The 17394-nt window shown below is 41.9% G+C and overlaps 2 protein-coding genes across 2 annotated transcripts in view; both read left to right on the forward strand.

Annotated features, from left to right (window-relative positions):
- PSME4 (proteasome activator subunit 4) overlaps window positions 1-9630 on the forward strand; it is a 57779-nt gene extending 48149 nt beyond the window's left edge. The window contains exons 39-47 of the mRNA XM_065739465.1: window positions 327-458; window positions 995-1203; window positions 1505-1590; window positions 1968-2096; window positions 2373-2528; window positions 6174-6336; window positions 7437-7570; window positions 8489-8627; window positions 9387-9630. Of these exons, the coding sequence (XP_065595537.1) occupies window positions 327-458; window positions 995-1203; window positions 1505-1590; window positions 1968-2096; window positions 2373-2528; window positions 6174-6336; window positions 7437-7570; window positions 8489-8623 (1144 nt within the window). The 3' untranslated portion in view covers window positions 8624-8627; window positions 9387-9630. The remainder of the gene's footprint in view (window positions 1-326; window positions 459-994; window positions 1204-1504; window positions 1591-1967; window positions 2097-2372; window positions 2529-6173; window positions 6337-7436; window positions 7571-8488; window positions 8628-9386) is intronic.
- A 5029-nt stretch (window positions 9631-14659) lies between these two features.
- On the forward strand, window positions 14660-16237 carry GPR75 (G protein-coupled receptor 75). Its single transcript, XM_065739371.1, has one exon. It carries the CDS (start codon window positions 14660-14662, stop codon window positions 16235-16237), a length of 1578 nt encoding a protein of 525 aa, XP_065595443.1.
- The last annotated feature ends 1157 nt before the right edge of the window (window positions 16238-17394 follow it).

Consider the following 17394-nt stretch of genomic DNA (forward strand, 5'->3'; position numbering starts at 1 on the left):
AAATGCACTGAGACTGTATTGTGACAGCTGGCTTGTGGAGGCATGAAGCAAAACTCTGCTCCTTTTTGGTTAGCTTTCCCAGCACAATGGCAGTTTATTCATTAATTTTCATGCCCTTAAATCTAGTTAATAGAATGTGAAGTTCTGGAACTGACATAACAGCAGTACTGTTCTCACATTCTGTGATGTTGTCCATCTGTGCATGTGGCCCACACAAAGACACTTCTATGCTTTGACACACTCAACACTGAAGACAAGAGTTTGGGGTGGCTAGAGAAGGGAGAAATGGTTTGGTATGACTGTAAATGTCTTGTTCTGATTTCTAGCCGACTTTATGTGCTACAAGGTGGCCTTGCACAGCAGGAATGGAGAGTACCAGAGTTGCTACATAGACTGTTAAAGTACTTGGAACCTAAACTCACCCAGGTTTACAAAAATGTCCGAGAGAGAATAGGAAGGTCAGTGTTCTCTTCTGCAGTTCAATTTTTTTTCTTTTTATAATATTTTGGTAACTGAGTGTCTTTCTAGTGCAGCTATTATGGTAACTTATCTTTGTGTGTGTGAATTCTGCTAGATAGAAAGTGTTACTCTTAACAAACTTGCTTCAGAAACTTAAGATGATTTCTCCAGTTTTACTTCATGTATGTGGGCTGTTATTTTTATGTATGAGATTTCTAAACAAGTTAATTTTGCCCAAGTCCTAGTAAGACATAATTATACAGGGAATTCTTTAAAGAGCATATTAGTGCCTTAAGAACTACTTGCAGATCTGTTTAGGGGAATAGAGAATTTTAGTTCCGTGGTTATTTAGCTGTGTTTGTTTCAGTTATCCACAAAGAAGGTATTTGGAGATCATTTTGTTTTGAAATAAGATGGAAAGAAATGTGCTTTCTATGTTCAGTACTTATTAGTTCAGCAACTTTATATAAGGTCACTTTTAGCTATATTCATTGCTCTACAATCATGCTAACTGTATGTCATTTCTTTGTCTTAGTGTTTTGACCTACATATTCATGATAGATGTTTCCTTGCCAAATACTGCTGCAACTAAATCTCCTCGTGTCCATGAATTTACTACTCGAATACTTGAAAATCTTAAACCCCTCATGGAAGTAGATGAAGAAATTCAAAATCATGTTATGGAAGAGAATGGAGTTGGAGAGCAAGATGAACGAACTCAGGGCATTAAACTTTTGAAAACAAGTGAGTTACTTAATGGGGTTAACATTGAGGTATGTTGGGATAGAATGACTGAGGACTGCAGATCACATAGCTGCAGTATAGAATTTCACTTCCCAGATCTGTACTGTAACAAGGTGATAACTCTTTCAGGTCTGAAGTTTAGAAGTCAACTTTAGGGGATCAAACCTAACTGCTAGCACAGGTTCGGTGTAATACACAACAGTCTCCTTTGCTACGCTAGCAAAGAACTTGATGTATCATTTGTTGTCAGATTGTTGTTACTGACCTTTTACAGTAATGTTTTCTCTTTTTTTAATAACAGTTCTGAAGTGGTTGATGGCAAGTGCAGGACGGTCCTTCTCTACAGCTGTCACAGAGCAACTCCAGCTTTTACCCTTATTTTTCAAGGTATCTGCTTTAATTGCTGCTGTGATGCTATATATAAACCAAACTTAAGAGGGCATTCTGATTTAAGAAGAAAACCAGTAAAGGCAACAGAAAACATGCATATTGATGAGGCCCAAATGTTTTCTCATGGTGATGTACACTTACAGTTGGTTATTTAGTCTACTAAATGGTTTCCTCAAAGTAGTGACTTAAAGATGAATATCTCATACGTTTATTACTTCGGGGTGGAAAATGTGTTACATTCATAAAGGAGTGCATGTATTTCTGTTCTAATCTTCAGTTTCTTCTTTTGTTCCATGATTGAACAACTCTTTCTAGATGGTAGCACCTCTAAGCCTTGTGTTATTTAATGAAGCCCTTTTGATCTTGTTTTACAGATTGCACCAGTGGAAAATGACAATAGCTATGATGAACTCAAAAGAGATGCAAAGATGTGTTTATCATTAATGTCTCAGGGTTTGCTATATCCTCAGCAAGTGCCTTTGGTACTTCAGGTGCTAAAACAAGTGAGTCCAGTCAAGACAGCTCAAAGCTTCATGTTATCTGACGCATTCCATGGCTTTTTTATTGGTGTTTTGTTTGCTTATTATTATAAATTGTGTGGAAAAAAATTAATCTGAAAAATTAGGGAAATTAAGTGTGAAAAAAGATAATCTGAAAAACGGAAGTTGCAATTAAAGTAACTTTCTTTGTTGGTTTTCTTAAATCTTCTTAGCTTTTCATGTGGTATTTACCTTTCTTCTCGTTCTTCTTTTGTAATATTTATTTATTTTGACTTGTAGACAGCAAGAAGCAATTCTTGGCATGCTAGGTATACCATATTAACCTACCTCCAGACCATGGTGTTCTACAATCTCTTCATCTTTCTCAACAATGAAGAAGCAGTCAATGACATTAGATGGCTGGTTATAAAACTCCTGGAAGATGAACAGCTTGAAGTAAGTCCTATCTCTGCTCAGCTTTTTAGCTTCACATGATTGGTTTCTTCTCTTGGTTAAGTTTTATGAACAGAAACTACCAGATGTAAGTTAATACAGAAGGTATTTCTAGCTTAGCATTTGTTCTGTTCTTGAAAATATATCTAGCTTTATAGAATTTGTCATATTCTTATTTTTCTTCAATTATTTCTTCTTATTCAAGAAAGTAATCGTTTGCCAGTTCACTTGTCACTTTTCTTAGTTTCTTAGGCTAGTTGTACTTCATTATATAAAGACAGGAGGAGATAAAAATCCAAAGTCTTGGCTTTGGTACGTGCGTACTATTGAAGATCCTGGAGTGTTCCAGGAGTACAGCATGCTCTGAAAAGTGCTGTCAGGATCGGAAGATGAAAGATAAAAATAGGGGGTGGGAGGGAAAGGCTGCCTTGATGCGATTCATCATCTTGTTTGTCAGACTTGCAAAAGCTGGAGAAGAATCAAAGTAGTATCTTACTCTGTAGAACAAATGTACAGAAGTGAAGGCTTTTATTAAATGAAATTACCGTAAGAATGTTTATGTTCAAGCTCAAGTGAAGAATATTGTTAACCTCCCATGTGTTCGACTTACCCTGCAGCAATGTGTTCACTGTCCTTTTGTTTGCATTGCTAGCAAACATCAAGGAAATCCTTTGTCTTGCCTGGGTGCTTTCTTTCTAGAAAAGAAGAGTGAAGGATGATAACCTGCTGAAAACAAAAGTCCTGCTCTAGTTTTTCCTGAAGTGACATTAAAAGCAGCAGTTGGACATGAGATGTAAAGCTTGCTGTTGTGAACAGGGAGTTGGAAATAATTCAAATATATGAGCTAATATTTATGGCTGAAAATGTTTGGCATAAAAAGAACAGTGCTTACACTATTCATGCAGTCATGCCAATATTGATCTTAAGATGATCTGTCATTGTATTTCGTGTTTTTGAAAGCAAAGCATGGCAATCCTAGCAAAGTTGTTGCCTACAAGTCAGAGCACCTACTTCATAATCTCATATAGTTTTTGAAAAATACCTTTTATTCACTCCATTGCACTTTAGTGATTTTAAATGCACAAAATTATTCCTCTGCACTACAGAGGTGCAAATCAAAAGCTTTACCTATGTTCATAACCACTTATAATCATGTTGCTACTGTGGAAGTTTGACTGTTTCTCTGAAAACAAAAGAAAACCTTTTTCATTTTTGAAAAAAATTGACAAGGTGAAGTATTCTGTGAGGTAATTCCCACATTTATTGGGAATTCTCTGATGCTGGGTTTTGAACATGAGTGTCATTTCAGTGGAATCCCTAGCTTTAGCTGGTGGCAGGTATTGTTACCCTGGTTTTTGTTTGTGGGGAAAAAAAAATGCAGAAGACTTTGGCAAATGCAGCACACCGAGTGTCAAACTGCAATGTGACTGACTATTTGAATGCAGGTTCCATGCATCCAGCTTAAAACATAGGCCTCTAGGATCAAAGGATGGTGTATTGTGGGAAAGCTGTCTTCTTAAAGCGAAGGGGGAATCGTGAACCTGGTTGGAGTGCTGTGACTGTTTAAAAAAAAAAGAAAAAGAAAAACTGATGTGATATTTCAGCTAGGCAAGGGGAAAGAATATTCAGTCCAGAAAAATCATCTCTGTGAATAGAAGTATAACTAGTGCTAAATGTCATGTCTGGTTTCATATTGCCATAATATAATCATCATATCAGAGCAGAAGGACGAATGATTTGCAGTTCTGTTTACTCAGTCAGAAGTAAAGGAAAAGTGAAAGTGACTGTATTCAACGTGAGGTTATGTTTCAAGGGATAACCAAGTTTGTATGAAAGATGTCTCATTTATTTCTATTTTTATAAGTCATACTGAAATTATACCACATTGTGCTGTGGTATCCATATGGCTTGATGAGCAGTTTTCTTGTGACACTGCAATATTAAAGTAACTGGAGTATTTCCATGTCTAAGTAGTCTTTGCATGTATAATGCTTAAGTGTTGCTCGTGCTATTGAGTGATGTTTGTCTTGTTTATGTTACCTTTTGTTCTGATGTTGTTGTGATCTTGTCGATCTTGGTCAGTCAGTTCTGAACAACTATGAAAAAGATATTCTGCTTTGCAGCTTTTAGATTTGGTGAATCATCGTGTGTGTGTGATCTGTAAATTATTTAGATGATGTGATGCATGATTAACTTTTTAATGTGATTTTTAAAGCTTTGCTTCTAGGTTCTCCTTGCAACAAAGCATTCATGTTATTTAGATTATTAATTTAAAAATGAAAATGGTTCTAATACAGCAAATAATGATGTAAATGAATACAGTTCACTTGGGAGCTTGCTCACTTTACAGCCAAGCTTCTGCTTCTTTTGGGTCTTGCATTAGCACTCATGTTTCATTTAATAGCCTAGTTCTTAAGAGAGTCACAAATTGCTGTTAAACAATACTGGCAGACTTTCGGTTCATATTTCTTTATGCTATTAACAAAGGAAATCATGGTTGAATAATATGTCGTAGAAATTTAAATCAAGTGAAATCTCAAGAGCTTATTGTTAGCTTACTGTGTTTAATTATTGTAGCACTTGCAGCTATACTTACTGCTTTGTGGAGGTTCAGAACATTGTGTTCAAGGATGTAATTTATTATAATCTGCTGCACTGGATTCAGAGCATTAGTAAATGTTTGTACTTCAGATAGATAAATGTTCTGTTTACAGTTACTTGTAACAGTCTGTACTTAGCAGTAAATCAGGCAACAGCTATCAGTATTTCAGCGAGTCAATTGGGTTTTCAAGTTGCTAAATGTTAGAAGGATTTTGTCAGCCTGCAGTCATTTAAAGTGGAAGTGAGTTTGAGGGAATCCAGCGGTCTCATAGTTCAAAAAATGTCATGCTTTGGTCGGGTTTGAGTAAATGAGGTGGACTTTTGAGTAAATGAGGTAATGGCTTGAAAGCGGGTGATTGAGTTGTCTGTGCTTGTAATCTGCTAGCAGTGTAAAGCGAATGAAGAGACACATCTGTATTTTAAATGGATTGGTCTGCAGGTGAAAATTACATTAGGTTTTGTTCCTTTGGGTTTCAGTGTTAGAGGAATATTTATCTGAGCAGTGATTCAATTTTTATTCCAGTAGTAAAGCAAACGATGAAAGAACTTGTACCCGGGAAGCAATGCTGGAGCATTAAAGAGCTGAATTGTCAACTGCAAACCACTGAAGTTTAGTTGTTGCTGATTATTAACCTCTAGTGCCTGGAGTTTCTCAAAGAGTACTGATGTTGGATTATCCAAGCTGATTCTGTTCTACCCATGACATTCTGTAAACTTACTTTGTACCTTCTCTTGGGAGAAATTCTTCTGCTTTTGTCAATTCCAGTGTCTTCTCATACATTTGAGGGGTGGAAGGAAAAGAATGCTTTTGAATAAAATATACCTTTTTGGTTTTTGTTAGTTTGTTAGTTTTCAAAATTGCCTTATAGTTAAGTAGTAGTAGTATATGATCTACGAGATAACAGGATAAAAATGTTAAGATTTTCCTTAGTCAAAGACTGGTAACTTGGCCTGACTGGATATGCTTGAAAGTGTGATAGTAATACATTCTTGTTTCTTGTTGTACATGTTTACTTATTAATTGTGGCGTGTACTCACTGGTTGTAGGTGAGAGAAATGGCTGCTACCACGCTGAGTGGGCTTCTACAGTGCAATTTTCTCACTATGGACAGTCCCATGCAGACCTACTTTGAACAGCTGTGCAAGATGAGGTTGCCAAAAAAACGGAAGCGAGACCTGGGTTCTGTTGTGGATACAATTCCTTCTGGTGGTAAGAAAAGGGCTTTGGATACTAAAACCTTGCATTGTAGGAGCAGGTTAAGAATAAATAAATATACCATGTTACCCTTAAGTGCTTACTCTGCAAGCACTCCAGATGGATTTGCATTTATCCTGTGGTTAAGTATTTTAAAATCAAACATAGACCTAGAGAAACATAAGGTGGTTGCCCAAACATGTATTTCTCATTTCTAAGCACCTGTAATGCATTGGAGGCAATCACTTGTCACTTACCCTGTTCTACATTTCCATGTGTAGCATAGTATAGTTCAGTCCTGATCCTTTTGATGTGTTCCGGGAGTTTGATTAGCATTATGGATAACAGTACTTTACTACTACAAAGAAAAAATGATGCATTCCTAGGTTAAATTAACTTACTACTTTTCCCAGAATTAAGACTTGAGGTTACTCCATTGCCCATGTATATACCTCGTATAGTTAAGATAGTGAGAGCCAGCTGTTTCCCCAGTAAAGGAAACTCTGTAGCTGCTACAACAATTTCATACCTCACCCAATTTAGGTTCTCTTTGTTATTGTGCCCTTTATTAGGGACTTTGCTTTCTGACCAAGTGTTTAGTGCGTGTGGTCACATTCCCTTAACCCAGAGGGAGTGGGTTTCCACGTCATCAAGTAATTCTATTGCTGGAAAGACATACTTCTAATGTAGGAACAGGGAACAGTGGAGATACAGCTCAATTTACTGTATAGATACTTACAGTCTTTATGTGAAGAACCTAAAATAGCTTATATTCTTGAAGGAAAAAGCTCATTTGAAATTTTTATAAAATCCATTGCAAGTTATTTTTTATACAATTCTAATTGTATTATAAGAGTTACACAAATGTTATTCCATTAACAATTGAAGATGTAGGAAAGCAGAAGCGATGCAGAGATCCACAGGCTTGTGTGGATTTGAATATACGATTCATAAAATAATGGGGTTTCCTGCAGAGACTGCTGTACTGTTGCAGTGCTGGTGGTAATAAAAGAAAAAAAAAAAAGCCCAAAACTTTAATTTTTGATTTTTCATTTTTGTGTTGTTGAGCAATGCCTGGGCTCATATAAATGTGAATGAACGTTGTGTGATTGCAGACTTGGTTAAGCGCCATGCTGGTGTGCTGGGACTTAGTGCATGTATTTTGTCCAGTCCGTATGACGTACCCACCTGGATGCCACAGCTCTTAATGGACCTCAGTGCCCATCTAAATGATCCTCAACCTATTGAGGTAAAAATTCTTAGTTTGTGTTTCTCTGTAATGTAGCATGTCTAAAATGTGCTCAACTCAATTTTAGTTCTCCTTTCCTTAAAAAGTGGGCTCAGTCCATCCTGGGCAATTCTATGATTTCAGTTCTTCAAAGTATAAGTATATACTATATAAAGTATATATATATTCTTCAAAGTATATATATAGTTCTTCAAAAATTCTTTCAAAGTATAAACAGCTGCAAGTGCTATATCTGTGAGGAAAGCCTTTTTAATTTAAAAAGTTACTTTTGTGTATATGTGCAAAGATAGAATTAATATTTCCTAGATCCTCCTCTATTCAACCAGAACAACAGCAAAACTTTGTTATAACAAGGTTTCATAAGCAGCTCTAGAAATAAGTTTTTTAATGAAATACTTACTAATTTTACTCTGTATGTTGGATTTTCTTGACTTTTTCCTTTGTTAACTGTGAGCTTACTGCTGAAGAATTCCTTAAATTTAACCAAATTTACTACGATGTGTTTTCCTGAATCAGAAAACTGAATTGATTGGACTTAATTTTTTTCTCTGCACCTTACGTATTAGACTCATCTACTCTTTCTCATGTTTTGAAATGAACCATTGCTTTGAAAAACTCAGGAAAAAGGGAAACAAACATTTCACTTAAACTTCAAATAAATGTCAATTTCTTTTAAATTCCAAGTTGAGCATGAAAGAATGTATCTTACTAGAGTGTCAGAGTTGTGACACGGGTCAAAAGACTACAACTAGAACTGGGGAAAAAAGAAAATACTGAGTTCTCGAGCCATCTTAGTTTTTGTAGCTGCTCCAACAATTCTCTATTCAGCAGTTAGTTTTTGCTGTTTTTAAAGCTGGTTTTGCCACGGAACTTTAATCTATAACTGGTACTGATCAGTCCTGACTGATTGTTATGCAGATGACTGTGAAAAAAACACTCTCGAATTTCCGGAGGACCCATCACGACAACTGGCAGGAGCATAAACAGCAGTTCACAGATGACCAACTACTAGTGCTTACTGACCTCTTGGTTTCACCATGCTATTATGCATAGGTAGGTAAGATTGTTTCTGTCAACCTAAGTCAAAAGGCATCAGTCATATGAAATCTACTCTAGCTTGCCAGTCTAGCAGATTGTAAGAGATTGTAGGAGGTAAACCTTAAACCACAGGGAAAAGGCTGTTGCCAGATATATAGGTCTCTTGCCCCTATATATCAGTGATCAGCATCAGACTTTTTGGGGGTAACTGTTGTCCATTTTCTTCTTGTCCCAGTATTAGCCTAACATTCTGGTATGGCATGCACACTTGCCTTGAATATGGATGTTCCCACTCACCATTTTTTTGCTGGTTGCTTGTCTTAAATACCTGGCAGTTAACCTCCAGAGCAAGGTGCTTGCTGCTTTGCTCTTCTGATGCCTCTGAGGACCTGAGCCTGTCACCCAGCAAGGTTTATCATCTGGGTCTGCTACCAAACTGCTCAGTCCTCCACAGTATGGCTGGGTCTTTTCACACAGACATGTCCAGGAAGAGTGAATCTCCTTCTGAACCTAAGCTGTAGGATTCTGAGCTCTACTATATTGTGATGTTTTGTGACAGTATTGGAAGTTAGATTAAAATTTTAGTTTTATTTTATTCTTCAAGAAGTGTTTAAATGAAGTGCTAAGGGATTTGATTTAGTAGCTTAGTGGGTAGGGATGGTGATAGGAGGTTGGTTGGACTTAGATGATCTTGTAGGTCCTTTCCAACCTAATGCATCTATGAATCTATGTGGTGATAGCATGAAGCAGTAATTATTTTGAATCATTTTTATTTCAGATATCTCCTGGAAAAAAATGAGTATGTAGGAGCCTTTCTGCAAACTAAAGGATACTCAAAATAAATTGGAAAAAAAAAAAAATGTTGAAAGCTTTCTGTTGGAAATCCTGATGCCTAATCAAAACCTCTTTTAAATACAAATGTAAGGGCCTGGTTCTATTCAAGAGAATTTCACCTCCCCAAGGAGTAGCTCAGGGAGTCCCAGAGTCTCCCTTGCTCACAGATCCAGACTGAGTTTATTGCAAGACCCTTGCCATTGGCCTACGTTTACATATCACTCTTGGTTCTGCTTTATTGCACACAGTGACTTACACAGCACATTTCTTGCCCTCTTTTTCTGACCCTTCTTCCCAGCTGTTTCCTAACATCAAAGATATGCAGAACCAGAGAGTGCTGCAAATCAGAATATTCTCAGTGAAGCTCTCCAGTTCTGTTGATGCATCTTGTAATCTAGTCAGCATAAAAGACCAGGAACCTATCTTTCTCAGAGTTTATTTTTCACTACTTGGATTTGAGTGCCCACCACGTGAAGGGCTCTGTATCATTCAATCCACCTCAGGACAGGATTGCCTTTTTCTATCTTGTTGACATGTAAATAGCTGATCTTGTCTGTGCAGTGCAGATTATGGCAGGACAAAATGGGGAAGTGAAAGCTCTTACTGCCTGACCAGGTCTTCGTAGATAGCTTGACCACGTGTGGAATAAAAATCCATGATTATCTGCATATTTTTAAGGATTGAAAGACTCTGGGTGTTTCTGCATAATTATGGTATGAAGTTGTGGACAATGAAGCAATGGTTGAATTTAAAGAATGAGTTGTATGCACAGTGTGAAAAGGCACTGAGTGGCTGACTATTTTTAAGTGTGTGCTCATAAAGATGGTTGCTATTTGAGCAAGCATACCTTGTTCAGAGATTGTGGAAGCTCTGTTTTGACGTTTTTTTTGCCTGCAGCTTTGTTCAGAGACTATCTATTGGCTATTTAACAACATGTTTAATATGTGTTACATAGTTGTAAAAGACTGTATAAATTGTAGAGGCGTTGCATTGACAAACATTGTACAGTTTGCAACCTTTTACATAATACCATTGTGTGATTAATTTGTAAAGATTCATACTTAGATGTTAATAATGTAGTAGTTCTGGCTTTTGTATCAAATCAAATGCCATTATTAGTTTTCTAAATTATTTTCTTTAACAGAGTATCTCTTCATGTCTAAGAGGCAGAGGTTTTGTTTCAGTTTTCCTGTATATCATTATTACTATGTCTCATTCAGATTTTAATGAACATTTGTGGCCATCTCTAAACGCTGACATCACATGTTCTGATGTGATAAGCTCATCGAATGTGAGGTACGTTGAAATAATGCGTAAGCTGGTGTGTTTCAACTTCCATGCAACCCTACAGGAGCACTGATACATTTCGAGTGATCTACCTGCTGAGTGTGCCACTCATTCCAAACTTCAAAGCACAGCAGTGTTCCTGGTGCAGTATTTAATGAGTGTCAGCACACAGGTGTAACCACTGCATAGCGTAGTGCCAAAATTATTTCAGTTGTGTACGTAGTTTATGACCCAATAAATGGACTGTTTGTAACATCTGCTTTTTTGGTGCGTGTGTGTTTCTAAAGTGGAGATCTCGTATTTTGAGAATATAACTTCAAGTTGTTTGCTGTGCTTTTGAGCTTTTTGTATGAGACATATGTTTACTGTGGAACTTAGCAGTGAGTTCTGGCAGCATTAAGGATTGAAGATCTAGTTCTAATTACTGGGAAAATAGCTTAGTATTTTTACATCAAAGCACTCTGTACCTGGTGCTTGAGATGTACACTTAAATTAGAGAAATGAGTTTGAAGAGGAAGAAATAAGAATAATGGAACTAATTTGCTGCCAAGGATGATGTTTAAAGTACGTGTTGGCTGGTTAACTAACTAGTACTGTAGCAGACATGGTGAGCTCATCTGTTCATGTGCAGATGTGCTGAAATCAATCACAGAACGATGCTAATTTTGATAAGGAAAAAAAAGTGATCAAGTAGGGGAGTAAGGCTTAAACTGTGCTTTTGGGTGGCACAGGTGGCACCAAGACTCACCACTGGCTGTGTCAGTAACAAACTAAACTGGGTATTGATTGAGAGGGAAGAAAAAAAGAGGAAAAGAGATGAACGTTATATCTGATGTGGTACACTATGACTTGTAATCCTTTTATGTCGAGGTATATGCCCTATTATACTTCTTTACTAGGCTGCTGGGAGTCCCATCCTTGGGACACAGGGATGGGTGCTCCTGTCAGTCTTTGTTAGGCATTCCCAGCGTCCTGTCCATACTCTTTGGTTCAGTCGTGCGCTTCCTTTCACAGCTTCAGCCTTCCTGGAATCCTGCAGCAGAGACTCAGCTTTCTTTTTCTACCATGCTGAGGAAGATATAATAGCCTGGTAATATGAAGGGTGGGGGGAAAAAAAAAGTTGATCAATAGGATCAATCAGTTGATCAATCAGGTTTTGCTGACCATTGTCCTTGCAAGATTTTAGCATAAATTAGTCAGTAATTCACAGTAGGGATAATTTTACTGGCACTGTGCTGGTAACTGGAAAGCAACATCTTTCTGTTCCCTGTCACAAAATAGAACCATTAAGGTTGAGAAAGACTTTTAAATCGCCTATTCCAACCATCAACCCATCAAATGCTTTCTGTACAGTCACGCTGAGGAAGCTTTGGGGAATGGGATCCCTAGCAAGGAGGAGAAAGTTAACCTAAACCTAACTTCAGATCTCCACATTCTGCAGTGTGGAGATAACCATGCTCTGGGGAAGAGTTTTAGTGGGGGTTACCCCAAGATGGCACTTCAGCACTAGAGCAGTGGTAATTTCAGTCTACAGCAAAGAAGTGGTGATTTGATTTCAGGAGAAAGTTATGCTGTACAGAAGATAAAGAATATTGTTAAAATGTTCAAGGCAACGTGCACAAATAACATGAAAGCTGCAGTTGGCTTGCACTGGTATTTTTTTTTCTTCTACCTGTCAGTAGATGCTATGAGCTATTAAAAGGTATTTAGAAGGAAAATCTCATGAGTTGATGTGGAAAAAAGGTTGCTACCCTTTCATTAGGAAAGAGAATAGCACTTAGTAAAGCAGCCTTGAGTCCAGAGATCTCTCAGTACAGAACAAGGCTCAGGTGGCTGCCTGCAAAGGTTGCTAGCAAGACCATGTGTGATTTCTGATGGATCACAGTGCTCAGGGGAGTTAGCTGTGTCCTACAGAGGCAGACTGTCCAAAGGGAGAGAGCCTTGCTGGCCACAATGATTCTCAAAATCTAGAAACTTGTATGAATTTGGTCTAAGGAGGGGTGTGAGAGTACTGTAAATAAAGAGTTAATATTCTAGTACCTTGTGTGAGATGTTGCAAAAGTTGCTGATCCTGTGCTCGCTGTTTTGCAAAACCTAAGCTGATTTCTTCCACTGCCTTTTTTCCCTCGCTCCAAACTCTGGAGGAAATGACCTACTTGAAAGAGCCAGGCCAGTGAGATGCTTTGCTGAGCCAAAGGGACTGCACAATGTTTCGTGTTCCCATGGAGATCTTTGTGCCTCGGTTCATCCCCTTACTTTCTGAGTGTAAACCTGTGTTCCAGTCGCCTCTTGTGCTTGCTGCCTCCTGCAGCCTTTGTGGGCACTCAGCTGAACACGTGCCACTGACCACAGCATTTCACAGCACACGTTGTCCAAGTGCAGTTCTGTGCCATTTTGTACCTAAGCAGCTCTAGAATACTTTCTATAAGGTCTGAGTTCTGACTCGGTCTGCTTTTGAGAGTCTCACAGGGTGATTTCAAAAGCACACGAGATCAGAGTCACGCAAACTCCTTTAAACTACACGGACTTACAGAAAGGTTGCATATGCAACCTTATTTCCACCTGCTAATCTGGTGAGAAAGGGAAATGAGCAGTCTGTGTTCATCCAAGTTTAAGCATTTAGAGTTATTTGGCCTTTCCTATTGTTTCAGAGGGCTCATGTTTTGTCATGTTTTACAAACTGTGTTACTGCCCTTTTTTAAGGGCGATAAGAAGTGACACTGCAGAAGTAGTCAGGTCTAGTGTAGACATTAGGCATAATGTGAAACTAAGGTAGAAGTTCACTTACACGGTGTCGTGCCAGTACTTTGACTTTGAAGTAATTGATGCTTGCCTGTTTAATCACGTGGTTCATAAAAAATACAAGTTGGGATGTTGTATCTCATCCATCGAAAGCCCCATACTCACTGAGGGTTCACCCACGGAGTTCAGGAAGAAAAATACAAGCAAGAATGAAAATAGAAGTGCCCAAGCTGGAAGGCTTGAAGCCACGGGGAACTGTGCATGTGATGTTCTGGCTTCGGGATGATGTCCAATCCCACAAAAAATGCAGTGCCCTGAGCTATGTGCCTGGGTCGCAGCCTGCTCCCATGGCTGCTGGTGTTCCCTGTGGCAGGCTGCAGCAGCAGGTCTGCACTGATTGCCAGCGGGAGGTTATGCTTAGCATGCAAGGCTCGTCGGCCTGGCTCTTGTGAGTCATGGGTTTACCGAAAGAAATTGCTTTTAGTTTTAGAAGGAAACGTGTTGAAAAATAAACCACCAAGTAGCACTGCCGAGCTTTCAGATGTCAGCGTAATGCTCTTGTCACTGCGTTGAGGCTTCCGTGAAGCGTTGCTGTGCTTCTCCAGGATTGCTGTGGCAGCCCATGAAGATGATGGACTCGCATATAAATGTAGAAACGTACGGGGTGTGACAAGAGCCCGTGTGCAAGCAAATCCTCGTCTCCTGTATTTTCACAGCACTTCCGCGCCCTGCCTGCCTGCTCTTTCACCTCTCGGGCTGTGTCTGCTGACCGACAGCCCTGGGTAGGCCCCGCGCTCTGCTGGCGCTCCCGCGGAGGATCCCCGCAGCCCGGAGCCGCTCGGTGCCCGTGCCCGGGGCGGTGCAAGGACCCTCAAAGGCCACGCGCTCCGGCAGCAGACAGCGCTGCGACACGGCGCCGAGCGCGAGGGGGCCGCGCCGCCCCGGCCCGGGAGCAGCGGCTCCGCCGTGCGTGCGCGTGTGCGCGGCGCCCGCGGGTTCCGCCGCTCCGGAGCGGAGCGGAGCGGGAGGCGCCTCCGCCGCGGCCGCGCCGAGCGGGGAAGGGGCCGGGCCGGGCGGGCGCCATGGCGGGGCGGGCGGCGCCGTGGAGGGGGCAGCCCTGAGGGAGCGGGAGCGGCGGCGGCCGCGCGCGTGGCGGTGCGAGAGCGGCCCCGCGGCCGCGGGCCCGAGATGAACGCGTCGGGGCGGCTGCCGGCGGGGGGTGAGGAGGAGCCCCCCTCCGCCGCGCTGCTGCCGCTGGGCGGGAACGGCAGCGCCGCCGCGGGGCTGCGGGAGGGCACCCACACGGCCACGCTGGCGGCCTGCGCCTCGCTGCTGGCCCTCGTCTTCTGCCTGGGCTCCTACGGCAACCTCATCGTCTTCTTGTCCTTCTTCGACCCGGCGCTCAGGAAATTCAGGACCAACTTCGACTTCATGATCCTCAACCTCTCCTTCTGCGACCTCTTCATCTGCGGGGTGGCTGCCCCCATGTTTGCCTTCGTTCTCTTCTTCGACTCGACGCGAGGCGTGCCCGGCGCCTTCTGCTTCGCCTTCCACCTCACCAGCTCCGGCTTCATCATCATGTCGCTGAAGACGGTGGCGGTGATCGCCCTGCACCGCCTGCGCATGGTGCTGGGGAAGCAGCCGCACCGCGCCGCGCCCTTCCCCTGCACGCTGCTGCTCACCCTGCTCCTCTGGGCCACCAGCTTCACCCTGGCCACCATGGCCACCTTGAGGACCCACGGCTCCCGCCTCTGCCTCCCCATGTCCAGCTTCGCCCGCGGGGACGGGAAATTCATCCTCTACCTCTACGTCACCGACTTCATCTGCTGCGTGGCCGTGGTGTCTGTGTCCTACGTTATGATTGCCCAGGCCCTGCGGAGGAACGCCCAGGTGAGGAAGTGCCCGCCTGCGGTGGTGGGCACCTCCAGGCTGCAGCCCTTCGTGGGACCCCCGGCTGCTGGGGCTGGGCAGGGCGCCTTGCCTGCCTTGTACAGGAACCAGAGCTCCAGCAAGCCGCAGCACGGCCACGCACACGGCTACGCCACACACCTAGGCCAGCTTGTGTCAGCCGTCAACTTGTCCGCAGCCAAAGACTCCAGAGCGGTGCTGACGTGTGTCGTCATCGTGCTTTCTGTCTTGGTGTGCTGCCTGCCCCTGGGCATCTCTTTGGTGCAGGACATGCTGTCCAGCAGCGGTGGTTTTGTGCTCTATCAGTTTGAGCTGTGTGGATTTACTCTCATTTTTTTCAAATCTGGATTGAACCCTTTTATATATTCCCGCAACAGCGCCGGACTTCGGAGGCGAGTCCTCTGGTGCCTGCAGTACCTATCCCTTGTCTTTTTCTGCTGCAAGCAGAAGACGAGGCTTCGAGCCGTGGGCAAAGGCAGCCTGGAAGTTAACAGGAACAAGTCGTCCCACCACGAGACCAACTCAGCATACGTATTGTCTCCCAAACCTCAGAAAAAGTTTGTGGACCAAGCCTGCGGTCCTAGCCATTCCAAGGAGAGCGTGCTGAGTCCTAAGGCGTCCTACGGGCATCAGCACTATGGACAGAGCAGCTCAACCCCCATGAACACTCGAGTCGAGCCCTATTACAGTATCTATAATAGTAGCCCTTCCCAGGAAGCGAGCACCCCAAATAGCTTACAGCCCATGAACTCAACATTCGGATTTACCAAATCCTACGTTGCCCTGCACTACCACACCACCAGCGACTTGGACTATGGCAGCGCTTCGACCAAGCCCATACCGGTACCCTCAGTGTAACCTCGGGAAAGCAGGTCTGATCTAAGTGATGTAGGGGATGCCCATCGTTGTTTTAGATCTCGATTGTTCTAAACTCAGTGGTATTGCTGTACTGCTGCCAGTTGAAGGAAAAATACCACGTACGTATATCCCAGAGAACAGTGGGAGGCTGTGCCAGGAGTGTTATCGGTTGAACTGCGTAGGAAGGAAGAGTTGGGAGGATGCTTGGTATTGCGGTGCTTCGGTTTAAATTTCCATTTGCCAAAGGTCGCAAGGATTGGTGGTGGTTTGTTGTAGCGAGTAGCACCGAAATCTCTGTGAATTTCAGTTTTGGCTTCCTGGAGCAGGAGGATTTGCCAGACAGTCACATATTGCCACTGGGAGGGGACTTGTGAGAAGAGCTGTGGTGCCGTACTGAACCTCTGAAGTATACGTATTGATTTCCACTGTACATTTAAGGATTGGTGCCGTTGTATGTCCCAAAATAACATAGACAAGTGTTTTTCATCTGATAGAAATAACTGCCCATTTTAGTGGAGGGTAGGGATGAATACTGCAGCACTACAGTCCTGCCACTTGTTAATAATGCAGTCACCTCTGGAATATTCTAATCTGTAGCAGTGTTGCTGGTTGCTGTTTTGTCTGTGGCGTTATTTAACAGTGGGGAGTGGAGAGGTTCAGACCAGACATTCCTGACAGCTGTGAACAACTTCTTTTAGAACAAGAGCAAGGAGACGGTAGCGATGGGAAGATGGTTTGTTTCCTCAGCAAGGAGAACCATTTGGCTCAGTGCTGGGTGTGAGTTGTCGTTGGTTTAGGCTGTTTGTTGACTGAACTGTTCTCAAGGTTTTCCTGGAAGGCTGTTACTTTATGAACACCGTGTAGCACTCTGAATTTTAATTAACTTTGAATAATTCAATACAGCTTTATTGCAATAAAATGAACGCCAACAACTTTATAATACCAATGCAAAATGGAAATTATTTCAGTAAATCTTTTCTCTCTGCCCAAGCATGGTTCTGACTAAAGTAATTACAAAAGGTATTTAAAAGATGTCTTCTTTGTTATTTTCTGTCTTTGTGTTTCCCTTTAGCACCGAGACTCTTAATTTGGAGGAAAAAATACACGGGATTTTGACCATAAGAGTGTAGGGCTGGAACCGGTTGTGATCCAATCCC

The sequence above is a fragment of the Cyrtonyx montezumae genome, unplaced genomic scaffold, assembly GCF_038088225.1.
Source record: "Cyrtonyx montezumae isolate F1298 unplaced genomic scaffold, pur_monq_1.0 scaffold_24, whole genome shotgun sequence".
In the NCBI taxonomy this organism is placed as follows: domain Eukaryota; kingdom Metazoa; phylum Chordata; class Aves; order Galliformes; family Odontophoridae; genus Cyrtonyx; species Cyrtonyx montezumae.